Here is a 19,608-nt window from a genome sequence, read left to right as displayed (position 1 = left end):
GCAGAATGTGTCCAAGTCCCTTATGCTACTCACACTGTAGTTGTAGCTCTTGTTGGATGAGTGGTCTGCATCTTTGTCAGTCTAGATGCGAGTGTGCGTCAGAGTCGGCCACCCCCTGGTGGCTGTGGGCATGTCTCAGAGTTCGTGGTAGGTTGTGGAGGCTTATCATATTTTTCCACTTCTGCAAATTCAGAGTTTACATTTGATACTCTGAATTCAAATCTGAATTTACTCTAATCTTAGTCTTGAAGATGCAACGACCCATGTAATTAAGATTAAGTACTGATCATATAAAAGTCCAAAAGGACAGTCAGTAGTATAAATCCTAAATCATTTCAACAAAAATTGATAAATATTCAACAATAGTTTTAACTTGTTTTTGCTATATATTTAACATAGATAAATACTGTACTCTAGTTATTTTGAAATTCATCCCTTCAATTCCTCCACATTTGCTCTGTCCAAACAGACTGAGCATTATCGACTTTGCTCGCAGCCTTCCCTGTCTTTTAGCCTCACGTTACAACCTTGAGTTTGGCTAGAACTGAAAGACTTTATTGTACTTACCCAAACTAAAGGTGCCGACTAAAATGCACACAACCCATCCAGTAAAAGTCAGCATGGTGCGTCCGGGATTCAGAAAGATTCCACCTTGATTGCCTCAGCTCCTTTATGTCGTTCACGGTGCCCCAGTTCGATTTTGTCTGGTTAATGATTGTATGAAGATGCGTTTGTCCGAGCTAAGATTCGGACTTTCCCCAAATCATATTGCCAGTTGCAATAGGTCTTCGGAGCTCTATTTGACAATCCAGGAAAAGTTGGATAATAACGCCAAAGCCCAAAGCGCAATTTCAAGACCAAATTCTGCATAAAACGAGGACGTTCAACTAAACGTATCTGCACTCAGCGATCTCGCGCGTCTTTCTGATCCTGATACACTGCAGACTTTGTGTTTCACTGACTTTTTTTTAAAGGGGTCCTCCTTAGTTCACTGCAAATGTTGCCGTTTGTATAACAGCAAGAAAGGGTATTTATTGAAAAAGTCTTGCTGGATGAGCTGCAGTTGTCTTACAATAATAAAAAAAAATTCGTAAATTATAGAAAAGTGGGAATAGCAACTGTTTAAAAATTGCAGAAAGAAGCAATATTCAATGGAAATGTTTACATAAATATTAAATGCAGATCTCAAGAAGTTAAAACACTGTTCAAAATCGTTACGATGTAAATGCGATCCTTATTCTGGATTTTGGCCTTTCCCAAACAAGCCAAACACTCATTTTGTGTTGAAGACCAAGCTTTCTGTTTACTTTTCTGGGCGATGCTGGCTGCAGAAGCTCGGACACACCCATGGACAATTTACAAGGACGACCTGTAAATGCTGCATACACCAATGAGCTCATGATCAGATTTGTAAATTACTGTGCAGCTGTTTGAAAAAAGGGGGGTTTATTACGTAAATAAACATGAATCAGTCGTCTCAACAAAAATCAGAAAGTTTCAAGAATCAGCTGACCACTCAAATCACTTGCCTTCATTTCACCAATAACTTGAGGGTCATGCAAGTTTGAAAACATCTAAGAGGTCTCTCCTCCTTTAAACCAATTTGATCTGTTTTACCTGTAAAAGTGAAATAGAACAGCTTAGTACCCATCTTCACTGTTAGTTCTGAGAACTTCCCAATGGGGAGTACAGAGTGCAATGGACACAATGGGCTAATCATTCTCCTCTGTGCTGTAATGATTCTATTATCTCAGGAGAGCAGCCAATTCAGTAACATGTCCAGCTATCTTCACAGAGCAAAAGTGCCAACTTGTTATTTCTCATATTGTCATATAACATAAAATGAGACTCTTTGACCACCGTCTATACCAGTCCTGAGAGCAATCCCATTAATCCTTTCCCCTCACTTATTTCCCTGTAACCTGTACTCTGTTAGGGGTCCATCAACAGCCTGATTCTCCTACCATCCACCAAAACTATGGGTGATTTACAGTAACCAACCAAACTACCAACCAGTAGTGACTTTTAGGATGTGGAAGGAACAGGAGCACCCAGAGGAAGCCTACATAGTCACAAAGAGAATGCTGCACAACTGTGCCACTCACTTTTGATTTTGACCATCACTTTTTTTCCCCAATCACCCAGAATCTTATTTCAGCAATAACAGCAACTTGTATATGGGTAGCACCTCTCACATTATAAAACACCCCAAGCCACCTCACAGACACATTAACATAACAAATATGCCATCGTTGGATAATAAGGTTTGAGGACCCAGGAGGAAAAGAGATGGAAAGATTGCGAAGAGGTTTCCAGAGCTTAAAGCCCAGGCCGCTGAAAGGCACAGACACTAACCAGGTGATGTTCTTTCTTTACTTGCACAGATTTCCTTCTCAGACAGGATAAAATGAAGTATTCTCTATGCCCCCCAAAAAAGGTTAGGTCACTCACATCAGAAATGGAATTTCCATGATTATTGGTGGCAGTCTCAGCTCTGAAATGTACGATTGTAAATTCAAATCCCACTTCATGGACATGAGGACACAATTCTAGGTTAACCCTCCAGTTCATTACTGAGGGACTGCTATAGTATTGGTGGTATTGTCTTTTGAATTAATTAAAAGATTCCATTAACCTATTCCAAAGAAGAAAAGTTATCCCCAGTGAAGTGGTCAATGTTCATCCCTCACTAACAAGCACAAGAGTAGATTATCCGATCTTTATCACATTGCTGTTTGTGGGAATTTGTTATGTGTGAATTATTTCCTGTATCACAACAGTGACTACTCTTCAAAACTACTTCATTAACTACAAAATACTTGGAGTATCCAAGTCATGAAAGACAGTATATGAAGACCACTCTTCTTTCTTTCCAATATCAGATTCCCTTCCACTTTTTCTCACTTTTTACTCACAGCAACTTTTCTGCTAACATTAGCATGGAGAAAATAATCTTTTTAGCACTTGAACTCAGATCAAAATCCAATGCACATTGATACGGTGAAAACCATGCCCTATTGTAAATTTGCAAAGATCTTTCGTAAACTGAGATCAGATAATCTCCAAACATAAACTCATCAGGGGATCAGCATTAAATAGCAGCCTTCCTGGAAAGAAAACACAGAAGGTGATAGGAGTGGCGCAATGGTACAATAGGACATAATCTTCCAAAGCAGACCCAAGTCAAATATTGGAGAAAGGTAGGCTAACTATTACTTTGTACCTAATAAGGGGGATTTGCAGAAATTTATACATGACTGCTTTTGGAGGGGCACTTGGAGCACACAAATTGTACACATCGGCACATGTCCTTACGTCTGCAAAGATTTGTCTCGGGATGGTGGGGGCGAGTGGTGGAGGGTAGAGTGGGGCATGGTCCTGCTGGCTGTCATCTGCATAAACACCTGCATCTGACCCATAATCGATTTAACCTGACAAAGTGTACAAAAAGGTTATACTACTGCATAACAAAAAATTTTATGACATACAAGTCAGTGATAATAAACCTGATTCTGATTCTGAGAATTGTTCTACTTCCCCATCAAAAATGCAACATGGTTAAAGCACTCCAATGTCATATATGGTGGCATGCAAAAGCTTGGGCACCCCTGGTCAAAATTTCTGTTACTGTGAATAGCTAAGTGAGTAAAAGATGACCTGATTTCCAAAAGGCATAAAGTTAAAGATGACACATTTCTTTAATATTTTAAGCAAGATTACTTTTTTATTTCCACCTTTTACAGTTTCAAAATAACAAAAAAGGAAAAGGGCCCGAAGCAAAAGTTTGGGTACCCCGCGTGGTCAGTACTTAGTAACACCCCCTTTGGCAAGTATCACAGCTTGTAAATGCTTTCTGTAGCCAGCTAAGAGTCTTTCAGTTCTTATTTGGGGAATTTTCACCCATTCTTCCTTGCAAGAGGCTTCTAGTTCTGTGAGATTCTTGGGCCGTCTTGCATGCACTGCTCTTTCGAGGACTATCCACAGATTTTCGATGATGCTTAGGTCGGGGGACTGTGAGGGCCATGGCAAAAGCTTCAGCTTGTGCCTCTTGAAGTAGTCAATTGTGGATTTTGTGGTGTGTTTAGGATCGTTATCCTGTTGTAGAAGCCATCCTCTTTTCATCTTCAGCTTTTTTACAGATGGTGTGATGTTTGCTTCCAGAATTTGCTGGTATTTAATTGAATTCATTCTTCCCTCTACCAGTGAAATGTTCCCCATGCCACTGGCTGCAACACAAGCCCAAAGCATGATCGATCCACCCCCGTGCTTAACAGTTGGAGAGATGTTCTGTTCATGAAATTCTGCACCCTTTTTTCTCCAAACATACCTTTGCTCATTGTGGCCAAAAAGTTCTATTTTAACTTCATCAGTCCACAGGACTTGTTTCCAAAATGCACCAGGCTTGTTTAGGTGTTCCTTTGCAAACTTCTGACGCTGAATTTTGTGGTGAGGATGCAGGAAAGTTTGGAGAAAAAAGGGTGCAGAATTTCATGAACAGAACATCTCTCCAACTGTTAAGCACGGGGGTGGATCGATCATGCTTTGGGCTTGTGTTGCAGCCAGTGGCACGGGGAACATTTCACTGGTAGAGGGAAGAATGAATTCAATTAAATACCAGCAAATTCTGGAAGCAAACATTACACCATCTGTAAAAAAGCTGAAGATGAAAAGAGGATGGCTTCTACAACAGGGTAATGTTATGGACTCAGTGAAAGTCCCTTTAAGATAGAGAGTGTGTGTGTATGTGTGTGTGGGGCGTGCTTACGTCAATAGAAGATAAAGGACGTAATGACGTTGTTGAAGAAGTCAGAAGAAGAAGAAAGAGAGAGAGAGAAGGGAGAGAGACACCAGCCTGCTTGTTTTCTCTATCGATGGATGAGAAACAATAACTGTGTTTGCCACTGAAATCCATGTATGGAAGTTGGAAGTAATCCGGTGGAGTTCACTTTGTTGCTGACCTGTAGAAGGAAACAGGTATTTGTGTGTGGACGACCACGGTTCGGATGCTTTTCGGGGTGAGGAAGTCACTACCGAGTAAACACTGAAGTGTCGTTTGGGTTCCATCGTGGAACATTTGGATTTCGTATGTACTCTCTCTCTATGTTTTTCTACATCTACATCTTATCTTCAGACAACGGTGGTTGTTGAAGAAGCCCTTGCTCATGTTTCACCTTATGGCTTGCGGAACTGAACTTTAAGAACCATTCAGGAACTGGGAGTTTTGGACTTTGTCACACACACACACGACGAGTTTAGTTTTGGGGTTAACGTTCGAGGTTTAACATTCTTGAATTCTAACATACTAACATTTTTTTTTACTTTTATTTTACGTATTATCATAAGTAGTGATTAATAAAATAGTTTTTAACACTGAATCATGCTCAGTGTGTTTCTTTTGTTGCTGGTTTGTGACAAAATTGGGGGCTCGTCCGGGATAGTTCCCAAGGTTAACGAGTGTCGTCTGGGATTGTACCCCAGATTGACGAGATTTGTTCGGGATTCAATCCAAAGATTTTTGAGGAAGGTCTGATAAATTCTTTTTAATTGGCTTGTGTGTGTGGAAACCAGCAGCAATGGATATTAAGGCATTTTTGGAGTCACCAACCCAAAAGGGATTGGAGGTGGCGAAAAAGGATGATCTGATAAAGATTGCTACAAGGCTAAACCTTACAGAAGTAAAGCAGTCTATGAGAAAGGCAGATATTCAGAGACTGATAGCTGGCCATTATGTGGAAAAGAAGGTGTTTGAGAAGGAAGTGTTAAAACAGTTTCCTGGCAGTGAAATAGCAATTTCTGAGGCACAGGTGCAGCTGGCAAAGATAGAGGCTGAACGAGAGCAAACCCAGATGAAGATAGAGGCCGAACAAAAGCTAACTCAGATGAAGATAGAGGCTGATCTAGCAATGAAGCAGATGGAGCTGGATAACGAGGAGAAAAAGAGGCAGCATGAGTTACAAATGAAGCGTAGGAGTTCGGAATCTGATTCTGATGATGGTTTTTCAGCCAGCAGGGAGGTTCGATTAGTCCCTCCGTTTGAAGAAGATCAGGTTGATCAGTATTTCCAACATTTTGAAAAGGTTGCTGTGAGTTCAAACTGGCCAAGGAAAGGATGGGCTCTTATGGTACAGAGTGTGATTAAAGGTAAAGCTCAAAAAGCTTATTCTGCTTTGTCTGTTGAGGATGCAGCTGATTATACCAAGGTAAAACAAGCTATTTTGAAGGCCTATGAATTGGTCCCTGAGGCTTATAGACAAAAATTCAGAGACTTGAGGAAATCTGCAGATCAGACTTATATGGAATTTGCCAATGGAAAGAGAATATGTTTTGAACGATGGTGCCTGGCTAAAAATGTAGATGGGGATTATGATAAATTGACAGAATTGATACTGGTGGAAGACTTTAAAAGATGTGTTCCAGCTGAATTAACAACATATTTAAATGAAAAGGCAGTGGAAACTTTACAAGAAACTGCTAGGTTGGCAGATGATTATGCTTTAACCCATAAATCCAAATGGGGACAACCTAAAACCTTTCAAAAGAGTTACAAAGACAATCCAGGTAAACCAGAGATTAAATTGGGAGGTAATCAAAAAGGAAAAGATGAAAAGAAGCCAGGGCTGGAGAAACCTGTTGAGCGTACTTGTTATTACTGTAGGAAACCTGGCTACGTGATATCTAATTGTGCCCTTTTGAAGAAAAAGAAGGAAGCTGGGCCCAATGCTTGCTTTCAGGCAATTAAAAATCAAAAAGGTTTAGGAGATGCTGTTAAAGATCAGTCCTTGCAAGAGGGAAAAGCGGAAAAGTTGGAGGAGGTGAGAAAGGAATTCCGTTCGTATGTATCAGAGGATTTTGTTTCACTGAATGATGAGTCACCCCAGGTGCCAGTGAAAATTCTTAGAGATACTGGGGCTAGTCAATCTCTCTTGCTGGACAGTGTTTTAAATTTTGGTGAAGAAAGTGACACTGGTGAAGTAAATCTAGTACGAGGTGTTACAGGTGAGACCATGTCTGTCCCTTTTCACAGGGTGATTTTAAAGTCAAAGTTCGTAGAAGGACCAGTCGAGATAGGGATAAGACCTAGTTTGCCAGTGGAAGGAGTTTCTTTGTTATTGGGAAATGACCTTGCAAATGGAGAAAGTGATCCTGTGGTACGGTTAACAACCAAACCAAGGATTGATGAGTCTGAGAATGATCCAGATGTTTACCCATCATGTGCGGTGACTCGAGCTAGAGCTAGAGAATTAGCCAAGACAGACAGTCCGGTGCAGTCTGATGTGGTTCCTTGTGACAGTCCTAAACAGGAAGAAAATTATGATGCCTTATCTGAGACTTTTCTGTCTTCACTGGAGGATCAACATCCTTACAGTGAGCCTGAATTTAAAGATTTGTCTTTGTCAAGGAAGGATTTTATGGTGGAACAGACAAAGGACCCTGAGTTGACAGAATTGAAAGAAAAAGCACTCTCATGTGAGGAGATTGAAAAGGTGCCAACTGGATACTATGTCAAAAATGGAGTGTTAATGAGGAAATGGAGACCTCCTCATGTTCCTGTTACTGAGGAATGGGAAGTTATTCATCAGGTTGTTGTTCCAAAAGTTTATAGGGATGAGATTTTAAACCTGGCCCATAGTATGCCTTTGGGTGGTCATTTTGGGGTGAATAAAACTGTAGGGAAGATCTTGAAACAATTCTATTGGCCTGGTTTGAGAAAAGATGTGGTGATGTTTTGTCGAACCTGCCACACATGTCAGATGGTAGGTAAACCAAATCAAAAACCCCCTGTGGCTCCTTTGAAACCAATTCCTGCTTTTGGTGAACCCTTTTCGAAGGTGATTGTGGACTGTGTTGGCCCATTACCAAAGTCTAAGACTGGAAATCAGTATTTGTTAACCATCATGTGTGCCACTTCTAGATTTCCAGAGGCAATACCCCTTAGAAATATTAAGGCCAAGACGGTGTCAAAGGCTCTTGTAAAATTTTTTACCTTGTTTGGTTTGCCAAAAGAAATCCAATCTGATCAAGGTAGTAATTTTATGTCAAAAATTTTTCAACAAATAGTCTATGAGCTGGGAGCAAAGCAGATTGTATCATCTGCATATCACCCAGAATCTCAAGGAGCTCTGGAGAGATTTCATTCTACTCTCAAAAATATGCTGAAGACTTATTGTTTTGAAAACACCAAGGATTGGGACGAAGGTATCCATTTACTTTTGTTTGCCGTTAGAGAATCGATCCAGGAGTCAATAGGATTTAGTCCGTTTGAGCTTGTGTTTGGACATCGGGTGAGAGGACCTTTGGAGTTGTTGAGAGAGCAATGGGTTAATGAGGAAGTTCACTTGAGTCTGTTGGACTATGTCCAAAAATTTAAAACTCGGTTGGAGAGAGTCTGCCAGCTAGCGAGAGAGAATTTGAAAACAAGCCAGATAAGAATGAAGACATATTTTGATAGACGTGCTCGGCCTAGGACATTCGCAGTGGGGCAAAAGGTGTTGGTATTTTTCCCTAGCCAAAATAATCCCTTGCAAGCTCGTTTTTCTGGACCCTATGTTATTGAATCTCGAGTGACTGATCTAACATATATAATCAAAACACCAGATAGACGCAAGAAAACACAACTCTGTCATGTAAACATGCTAAAACCTTATTATGAGAGGGATTCAGTTGTGGCCTTGGTGGATGGTGTAAAGGTTGTTTCTAGAATGCCTGATGTTGATGTTGAGGAAGGCCAATTTAGACCAAATATTGTTCCATCGAAACTAAAAAACCAAACTATCCTGGAGAACCTTGAAACGAAGTTGGACCATTTACAAGTTTCACAAAAACAACAGATGAGAGAATTAATTTTAAAATTTAAAAATCTGTTCCCAGATGTTCCAAACAGAACATCGATAATTACCCATGATGTTGATGTTGGGGAGGCAAAACCAATCAAACAACACCCATATCGAATGAATGTGGAAAAAAGTAAACTTGTTGATCAGGAAATAAAGTACATGTTGGAAAATGATATTATTAGACATTCTAGTTCAAATTGGAGTTCGCCCTGTGTTATTGTACCTAAACCTGATGGAACTGTTAGATTTTGCACAGATTACAGGAAAGTGAATGCTGTAACAAAGTCAGATGCTTACCCTATTCCTAGGGTGGATGATTGCATAGACAGAGTGGGAAAGGCAAAATTTCTTACAAAGATTGACCTATTAAAAGGGTACTGGTGTGTTCCATTAACAGATAGAGGAAGGGAAATTTCAGCCTTTGTAACCCCTTCTGGATTGTATGAATACAATGTTTTGCCATTTGGAATGAAAAATGCTCCGGCAACATTTCAAAGAATGATTAATTCAGTGATTCATGGGTTAAAACATACAGATGCCTACATTGACGACTTAGTGACTGGGAATGATACATGGGAGGATCACATCTCTGCGTTAGAAAGGTTGTTTGAAAGACTTTCCAAGGCTAACCTTACAGTTAACTTGGCTAAAAGTGAATTTGGCCATGCCACTGTGACGTATCTTGGTTATGTTGTAGGTCAAGGCAAGCAAGCTCCTGTTCAGGCAAAAGTTCAAGCAATATCTGAGTTCCCTATTCCCACAGGTACGAGGACTGTTAGAAGATTTTTGGGAATGGTTGGATATTATCGAAAATTTTGTAAAAATTTTGCTGATATTGCTCTTCCCCTAACTAATCTTCTGAAGAAGGGAGTAAAGTTTGTTTGGACAGATTCTTGTCAAGAAGCATTTAAGAAGCTGAAAGCCATTTTATGCTACCATCCTGTGCTCAGAACACCTGACTTTGAAAAGCCATTTTCATTAGCAGTAGATGCCAGTGATGAAGCTGCAGGAGCTGTGTTGTTGCAGAAGGGTGACCTTGATGATATTGACCATCCTGTAGCTTACTTTTCAAAGAAATTTAATGAGCATCAAAAGAATTATTCCACCATAGAGAAAGAATTACTGTCGCTTGTTTTAGCCTTGCAACATTTCAGTGTATATGTTTGCACCGCTCAGAAACCATTGACTGTGTATACAGATCATAACCCATTGGTGTTTCTGAGCCGAGTCAAAAACAAGAACAGAAGGCTGTTAAACTGGAGTTTAATTTTGCAAGAGTTTGATCTCATGATAACTCACATTAAAGGCAAAGATAATGTGATTGCTGATTGTCTTTCCCGATATTAAATGGGAAACATATATCTGTACTAATCTGATAGTCTGTAGTTGTGTAGCGTGATAATTATTAACATTACTAACTCTATGCGCGGTTAAAATTTTCTTGGGAAAATTTTTTTTTAGGTGGGAGGTGTTATGGACTCAGTGAAAGTCCCTTTAAGATAGAGAGTGTGTGTGTATGTGTGTGTGGGGCGTGCTTACGTCAATAGAAGATAAAGGACGTAATGACGTTGTTGAAGAAGTCAGAAGAAGAAGAAAGAGAGAGAGAGAAGGGAGAGAGACACCAGCCTGCTTGTTTTCTCTATCGATGGATGAGAAACAATAACTGTGTTTGCCACTGAAATCCATGTATGGAAGTTGGAAGTAATCCGGTGGAGTTCACTTTGTTGCTGACCTGTAGAAGGAAACAGGTATTTGTGTGTGGACGACCACGGTTCGGATGCTTTTCGGGGTGAGGAAGTCACTACCGAGTAAACACTGAAGTGTCGTTTGGGTTCCATCGTGGAACATTTGGATTTCGTATGTACTCTCTCTCTATGTTTTTCTACATCTACATCTTATCTTCAGACAACGGTGGTTGTTGAAGAAGCCCTTGCTCATGTTTCACCTTATGGCTTGCGGAACTGAACTTTAAGAACCATTCAGGAACTGGGAGTTTTGGACTTTGTCACACACACACACGACGAGTTTAGTTTTGGGGTTAACGTTCGAGGTTTAACATTCTTGAATTCTAACATACTAACATTTTTTTTTACTTTTATTTTACGTATTATCATAAGTAGTGATTAATAAAATAGTTTTTAACACTGAATCATGCTCAGTGTGTTTCTTTTGTTGCTGGTTTGTGACAGTAACGATCCTAAACACACCTCAAAATCCACAATTGACTACTTCAAGAGGCACAAGCTGAAGCTTTTGCCATGGTCCTCACAGTCCCCCGACCTAAGCATCATCGAAAATCTGTGGATAGTCCTCGAAAGAGCAGTGCATGCAAGACGGCCCAAGAATCTCACAGAACTGGAAGCCTCTTGCAAGGAAGAATGGGTGAAAATCCCCCAAACAAGAATTGAAAGACTCTTAGCTGGCTACAGAAAGCATTTACAAGCTGTGATACTTGCCAAAGGGGGTGTTACTAAGTACTGACCACGCAGGATGCCCAAACTTTTGCTTCGGGCCCTTTTCCTTTTTTGTTATTTTGAAACTATAAAAGATGGAAATAAAGAAGTAATCTTGCTTAAAATATTAAAGAAATGTGTCATCTTTAACTCTATGCCTTTTGGAAATCAGGTCATCTTTTACTCGCTTAGCTATTCACAGTAACAGAAATTTTGACCAGGGGTGCCCAAACTTTTGCATGCCACTGTATATTATAAGACCACAAGACATAGGAGCAGAACCAGGCCATTCAGCCCATCAAGTCCACCCCATTATTTAATCATGGCTGATTTTTTTCAACCCCATTGTCTCGCCTTCTCCCTGCAACTCCTAACCCCCCTCACCAATCAAGAACCTATCAATCCCTGCCTCAAATACACTCAATGACTTGGCCTCCACAGTCCTCTGTGGCAATGAATTTCACAGATTCACCACCCTTTACAGGAGCTAACTGCCTCCATACTCCATTATTGAATAGGCACAGTTATGTTCTGTAACATTTCAGTAGGTGAGAACACTCTGTGGTGAGTGAATGGTTATCTTCCAATTAGGGAGGTTTTCAGACTTGATCTCTGGATGTGGCTGAGTTAAAATCAGGCAGGGAGTAATTGAGGTCGGGGGCACAACCTTTGCCCTGGGCTAGAAATAGACCAGGTTCTCTCCATTTCGAATTGACAACCAGCTGTGTATTGGCAATGGTTGACTGCACTAGTCATGATGATCTTCATTCTCTTGTCTTATCTGAAAAAGTTTGGCCACACTTCAAGGTCATGCTCCAGCATTTATGATAACCCTGTGGCTACAATAATCCTTTGTATCTATGTGGCTCTCAATGACCTTGAGGTTTCACAACAATGGCACATAGACTTCAGGCAGTGGACCCTGAGACCACATCCAGACGACCTGATAGACTTCTGACAGCTCGTGTTGTTTAAGCCCTTTTACTGTTTTTCAAAGTCACTGATGAACACAGATGCTGAGAAACAGTTGCAAAAAAATCAATTAAAAAGTAGGAATTATAATTAAAACAATAATTTGAGGCATAGAGAGAGTAGACAGCTGGTATCTTTGTCCCAGGGTCAAAATGTCTAATACTAGAGGGCATGCATTTAAGATGAGAGGGGAATAGTTCAAAGAAGATGTGCGGGGAAATTGTTTTTTTTACATAGGGAGTGGTGGTTGCCTGGAATGTGCTGCCTAGGGTGGTGGTGGAGGCAGATAAGATAGAGGCATTTAAGAGGCTCTTAGATATGCAGAGAATGGAGAGATATGGACAATGTGTAGGCAGAAGGGATTAGTTTAGTTAGGCATTTTAATTACTAGTTTAATTAGTTCAGAATGATATCATGGGTCAAAGAGCCTGTTCCTGCGTTGCACTGTTCTATGTCCTAAGACCATAAAACATAGGAGCAGAATTAGGCCAGTCGGCCCATCGAGTCTGCTCCACCATTCAATCACGGCTGATTTATTTTTCCCTCTCAACCCCATTCTCCTGCCTTCTCTCCGTAATCTTTGACGCCCTTAATAATCAAGAAGCTATCAACCTCCGCTTTAAATATACCCAATGACTTGGCCTCCACAGCCGTCTGTAGCAATGAATTCCATAGGTTCACCATCCTCTGGCTAAAGAAATTCCCCCTCATCTCTGTTCTAAAGGGATGACCTTCTATTCTGAGGCTGTGCCCTCTGATCCTAGACTCTCCCACTAGGGGAAACATCCTCTCCACGTCCACTCTATCCAGGCTTTCCAATATTCGGTAGGTTTCAATGAGATCCCCCCTCATCTTTCTAAACTCCAGTGAGTACAGGCCCAGAGCCATCAAATGTGCCTCATACATTAACCCTTTTATTCCTGGGATTATTCTTGTAAACCTCCTCTGGATCCTCTCCAACGCCAGCACATCTTTCCTTAGATATGGGGCCCAAAACTGTTCCCAATACTCCAAATGTGATCTGACCAATGCCTTATAAAGCCTCAGCATTACATCCTTGCTTTTATATTCTAGTCCTCTTGAAATGAATGCTACCATTACATTTGCCTTCCTTACTACTGTCAGGCCCTGGGGACAGATAAGTTCTCGGGGACAGATAAGTCCCCAGGGCCTGACGAAATATTCCCCAGGCTGCTTCCTGAGGCGAGGGAGGAGATTGCTGAACCATTGGCTGGATCTTTGAGTCCTCGTTGTCCACGGGGATGGTACCGGAGGACTGGAGGGTGGCAAATGTTGTCCCCTTATTCAAAAAAGGTAGTAGGGATAGTCCAGGGAATTACAGACCAGTGAACCTTACGTCTGTGGTGGGTAAGCTGTTAGAAGGGATTCTAAGAGATAGGATCTGTGAGCACTTAGAGAATCATGGACTGATTAGGAACAGCCAGCATAGCTTTGTAAAGGGAAGATCTTGCCTCACAAGTCTGATAGGGTTCTTTGAGGAGGTGACCAGGAAGATTGATGAGGGTAGTGCAGTAGATGTGGTCTACATGGATCTTAGTAAGGCGTTTGACAAGGTTCCGCATGGTAGGCTTCTTCAGAAGGTCAGAGGCCAAGGGATCCAGGGAGGCTTGGCCGTGTGGATTCAGAATTGGCTTGCCTGTAGAAAGCAGAGGGTTGTGATGGAGGGAGTGCATTCGGATTGGAGGGCTGTGACTAGTGGTGCCCCACAGGGATCAGTTCTGGGACCTCTACTTTTTGTGATATTTATTAATGACTTAGATGAGGGGGTGGAAGGCTGGGTTAGCAAGTTTGCAGATGACACAAGGATTGGTGGAGTTGTGGATAGTGTGGAGGACTGTCGAAGTTTACAGAGGGATATTGATAGGATGCAGAGCTGGGCTGACAAGCGGCAGATGGAATTCAATCTGGAGAAGTGTGAGGTGGTACACTTTGGAAGGACAAACTCTAAGGTGGAGTACAAGGTAAATGGCAGGATTCTGGGCAGTGTGGAGGAGCAGAGGGATCTGGGGGTTCATATTCACAGATCACTGAAAGTTGTCACACAGGTGGATAGGGTAGTTAAGAAAGCTTATGGAATGTTAGCTTTCATAAGTTGTGGGATCGAGTTTAAGAGCCACGAAGTAATGATGCAGCTTTACAAAACTCTGGTTAGACCACACTTAGAGTACCGTGTCCAGTTCCGGTCGCCTCATTATGGGAAGGATGTGGAGGCGTTGGAAAGGGTGCTGAGGAGATTCTCCAGGATGCTGCCTGGATTAGAGAGTATGGATTATGAGGAGAGACTAAAGGAGCTAGGGCTGTTCTCATTGGAGAGAAGGAGGATGAGGGGAGACATGATAGAGGTATACAAAATATCAAGAGGAATAGATAGAGTGGACAGCCATCGCCTCTTTCTCAGGGCACCAATGCTCAATACAAGAGGGCATGGCTTTAAGGTAATGGGTGGGAAGTTCAAAGAAGATGTCAGAGGGAGGTTTTTCACCCAGAGAGTGGTTGGTGCATGGAATGCGCTGCCTGGGGTGGTGGTGGAGGCTGATACATTGGTCAAGTTCAAGAGATTGTTAGATAAGCATATGGAGGAATTTAAGATAGAGGGATATGTGGGAGGAAGGGGTTAGATAGCCTTACGTGTGGTTTGAAGGTCAGCACAACATGGTGGGCCGAAGGGCCTGTATTGTGCTGTATTGTTCTATGGTTCTACCAACTCAGCCTGCAAGTTAACCTTCTGGGAATCCTGCACCAGGACTCCCAAATCCCTTTGCACCTCTGATTTCTGAATTCACTCCCCGTTTAGAAAATCATCTACACCTTTATTCCTTCTACCAAAGTGCATGACCATACACTTCCCTACACTGTATTCCATCTGCCATTTCTTTGCCCATTCTCCCAACCTGTACAAGTCCTTCTGCAGGTTCCCTGCTTCCTCAGCACTACTTGTCCCTCCACCTATCTTTGTAGCATCCGCAAACTGGGCCACAAAGCCATCAATTCCGTCATCCAGATCATTAACATATAACGTGAAAAGTAATGGACCCAACACCGACCCCTGCGGAACACCACTAGTCGCCAGCAGCCACCCTTTATTCCCACTTTTTGCCTTCTGCCAGTCAGCCAATCTTCTAACTACGCTAGTACCTCTCCTGTAACACCATGGGCTCCTATCCATGAGCAAGAGTTTCACCTTGCAAGAGTCTAAAAGAGGCACATTTGCAAATTGTTACTCATTGATTGGCTAATTACCAGCAGAGAATAAAAGGAAGGTAGGTATAAGTGGAGTGGCCATTGTGGGAGTGGACCAGTGTTAGAGTAGAGCACTTGAGGTTTTGGCTCAAGAGGCTAAAGTAAGTGTCTTTCTGTTTTTCTATCTCTGATTTTTCCTTTGGCGCCAGGTTAGAGTAGTTAGACTGCCTCCAGGATCAGTGGTGTGTTCATCTTGTGAGATGTGGGAGTTCTGGGAGACCTTCAGTCTCCCTGATAGCTACATCTGCATGAGGTACATCCAGCTGCAGCTCCTTACAGACCATGTTAGGGAACTGGAGCTCCAGCTGGATGACCATTGGCTCCTGCAGGAGAACTAGGAGTTCATAGACAAGAGCTACAGGGAGGCAGTCACTCCTAAGCTGCAGGAGGCAGGTAGCTGGGTGACTGTCAGGAGAAGGAAGGAGAATAGGCAGGTAGTGCAGAGTACCCCTGTGGTTGTTCCCCTGAATAACTGGTATACTACTTTGGATATTGTTGGGGGGTGGGTGGGGATGACCTACAGGGGGAAGCTGCAGTGACCAGGTCTCTGGCACCGAGCCTGGTTGTGTAGCGCAGAAGGGAAGGGGGGAGAAGGGAAGGGTGGTAGTGGTAGGGGATTTGATATTAAGGGGGGGCAGATAGGAGGTTCTGTGGACGTGAAAGAGACTCCTGGATCGTGTGTTGCCTCCCAGCTGCCTGGGTCAGGGATGTCTCAGATCGGGTCCACAGCATTCTGAAGGGGGAGGGTGAACAGCCAGAGGTCATTGTACATATTGATACCAATGACATAAGTAGGAAAAGAGATAAGGTCCTGAAGATGGAATATGGGGAGCTAGGTAGGAAGCTGAAAAGCAGGACCTCAAGGGTAGCAATCTCTAGATTGCTGCCTGTGTCACACGTCAGTGAGGTTAAGAAAAGGTTGATTTGGCAGATGAATGCGTGGCTGCGGAGCTGCTGTAGGGGGCAGGGTTTCAGATTTGTTGATCATTGGGATCTCTTCTAGGGAAGGTACGACCTGTACAAAAGGGATGGGTTACACCTGAACTGGAGGGGAACCAATATTCTTGTGGGCAGGTTTACTAGAGTTGTTGGGGAGGGTTTAAACTAGTTTGGCAGGGGAATGGGAACCAGAGTGATAGGTCAGAGGTTGGTGCATTTAGTGTACAAGTAGATGCAGCATGTAGGAAGACTGTGAGGAAGGATGGGCAGTTGAAAGGGCAAAACTGCAGTCAGTTGGATGGGCAGAAGTGTGTCTACTTAATGTGAGAAGTATCAGGAACCAGGTTGATGAACTTAGAGCATGGATAATTACAGAGACTTGGCTGTCACAAGGGCAGGAATGGCTGCTGGATATTCCAGGGTTTAAATGTTTCAAAAGGGACAGGGATGGAGGTAAAAGATATGGGGGAGTGGCTTTGCTGATCTGGGACAATATCACAGCTGTAGAAAGGGAGGACATCCTGGAGGGATTGTCTACTGAGTCAGTGTGGGTGAAAGTCAGAAACAGGAAGAGAGCAATCAATCTATTGTAAGTATTCTACAGACGCCCCCAATAGCAACAGAGACACAAACAGATCGGAAAACAGATTTTGGAGAGGTGCAAAAGTAACAGAGTCGTTGTCATGGGTGATTTCAACTTCCCTAATATCTCCTTTGTGTAAAGGGGATAGATGAGGCAGAGTTTGTTAGATCACAAGACAAAGGAGCAGAAGTAGGCCATTTGGCCCATTGAGTCTGCTCCATGAGCTAAACTAATACTATTCCTATCTAGCCCCAATTTCTGGCCTAATCCCCATATCCCTTGATACCTTGACTAATAAGATACCTATCAATCTCCTCCTTAAACACCCTCAATGATTGGACCTCCACAGCTGTATGTGGCAAAGAATTCCATAATTTCACTACCCTCTAGCTAAAGAAATTTCTCCTCATTTCTGTTTTAAACTGGTACCCTCTAATTCTAAGATTGTGCCCTCTAGTTCTGGACTCAGTTAGGTGGATCCAGGAAGGATTCCTGACACAGTATGTGGCAGGCCAACCAGAGGAGAGACCATACTGGACCTGGTACCAGACAATTAACCTGATCAGGTATCAGATCTCTTGGTGGGAGAGCATTTTGGAGACAGTGACCATAACTCCTTGACCTTTACCATAGCCTTGGAGAGGGATAGGAGCAGACAATATGGGAAAGTATTTAATTGGGGGGAGGGGGAATTATTATGCTATAAGGCAGGAACTTGGGAGTGTAAATTGGGAACAGATGTTCTTGTGGAAGTGCACAACAGAAATGTGGAGGCTGTTTAGGGAGTATTTGTGTGTGGTTCTGGATAGGTTTTTCCCATTGAGGCAGGATAAGGATGTTAGAGTGAAGGAACTATGGTTGAAAAGAGATGTAGAATATCTTGTCAAGAAAGAAGCTTACCTAAGGTTTAGAAAGCAAGGATCAGACAGGGCTCTGGAGAGTTACAAGGTAGCCAGGATGGAATTAGGAGAATGGACTTAGGAGAGCTAGAAGGGGGCATGAGAAGGCCTTGGTGAGTAGGATTAAGGAAAACCCCACGGCGTTCTACATGAATGTGAAGAATAGGAGGATGACCAGTGTGAGGGTAGGACTGATCAGGGATAAGAGGAAACATGTGCCTGGAGTCGGAAGAGGTAGGGGAGGTCCTTAATGAATACTTTGCTTCAGTATTAACCAGTGACAGAGACCTTTACGTTTGTAAGGATGGTGTACAACAGGCTCATAAGCTAGGGCATGTCGACATGAGGAAAGAGGTTGTGCGGGAACTTTTGAAGAACATTAGGGTAGATAAGTCACTAGGGCCGGATAGGATATATCTGAGGTTATTATGGGAAGCGAGGGAAGAGATTGCTGCCCCTTTGGCAATGAGCTTTACGTCCTCACTGGCCACAGGAGTAGTGCCAGATGATTGAAGGGTGGCAAATGTTCTTCCTTTGTTTAAGAAAGGGAGTAGGGACAACCCTGGGATTTATAGGCCGGTGAGATTTGCTTCAGTGGTGGGCAAATTACTGGAGAAGTTTCTTAGAGACAGGATTTATGGGCATTTGGAGAAGCATAGGCTGATTAGGGACAGTCAGCATAGCTTTGTGAGGGGCAGGTCGTGCCTCACGAGCCTGATTGAATTCTTTGAGGATGTGACAAAGCACATTGAAGGTAGAGCAGTGGATGTGGTGTACATAGATTTTAGTAAGGTGTTTGATATCAGGAACATATAGAGAGAATGCTTTTGTGAATTGTGGATCTCAAGAAGAAATTTCTCATGGTGAATTCCTGAAAGCATACAATTCTTATGGAGTCTGCACTGACAGACATTGCTCTGGGGGATGGATTGTGGGGTTGAGGGCTATCCTCACACCAGTGCAATCTCAACACTGATTGCTCAACACAGATATAAAGACCTATGCAAGCAGCCGAATGGTAGTATAATAATGTCAATGGTTTTCTAAAGAGGATATTTTCTTGCCTATCTTAGTCGGGTGGGGGGCAATGCAGTACACATCAAGCAGATGCAAAGACTTCATTGTTGTGTGCTGCATGCTGCAACATCTAGCAAGCTAATGCTGGAGAAAGAGCAACAAGGAGATCTGGAGCCTGAGGACCATAAGACATTAGCTGGAGGAGTAGCAGAAGCAAGAAGATGTCCCTGCTCGATATCTGCTGTTTTCACTTCCAGATGAGTAGAGGAGGCAGGCATTGGCCACTTGATATAAAGAATGATTAGCATAAGGACTCAGCAAAATAAAGTTCCACAAAACTTCAAGTGACCCTCTCCACACCACAATTTTTTACATCAGCAGAATAAACCTGTAATCATCAGGGAGAGCCCAAATGACACCTAAAATCCCTCACTTGCTGCTCTGCAGGTCCACCTATGATAAATCTAACACATGAATGAATGAATACCAGAAACCAATCATTTTAATGAACAAAAACAGAATGCTGGAAGAACTCAGCAGGTCAAACAGCATTTGTAGAGGTAAAATTTGAGTATCTCCAGCATTTTGAGTTTATTTCAGACTTCCAGCACCTGCATCTTTTTCTTTTCTTATGGTGGTCTTGGCTGGTC

General features: G+C 42.5%; 1 protein-coding gene across 2 annotated transcripts in view; it reads right to left on the bottom strand.

Annotated features, from left to right (window-relative positions):
• Positions 1 to 910, bottom strand: part of meltf (melanotransferrin) — a 53,318-nt gene extending 52,408 nt beyond the window's left edge. For both annotated transcript variants that reach the window (XM_052018551.1, XM_052018552.1), the window contains exon 1: positions 568 to 910. In XM_052018551.1, the coding sequence (XP_051874511.1) occupies positions 568 to 622 (55 nt within the window). In that variant the 5' untranslated portion in view covers positions 623 to 910. The remainder of the gene's footprint in view (positions 1 to 567) is intronic.
• Between the last annotated feature and the right edge of the window lie 18,698 nt (positions 911 to 19,608).

Source organism: Pristis pectinata, chromosome 6 (assembly GCF_009764475.1).
Source record: "Pristis pectinata isolate sPriPec2 chromosome 6, sPriPec2.1.pri, whole genome shotgun sequence".
In the NCBI taxonomy this organism is placed as follows: domain Eukaryota; kingdom Metazoa; phylum Chordata; class Chondrichthyes; order Rhinopristiformes; family Pristidae; genus Pristis; species Pristis pectinata.
Note: the sequence above shows the minus strand (reverse complement) of the source record. Positions and strands in the feature narration are given on the sequence as shown.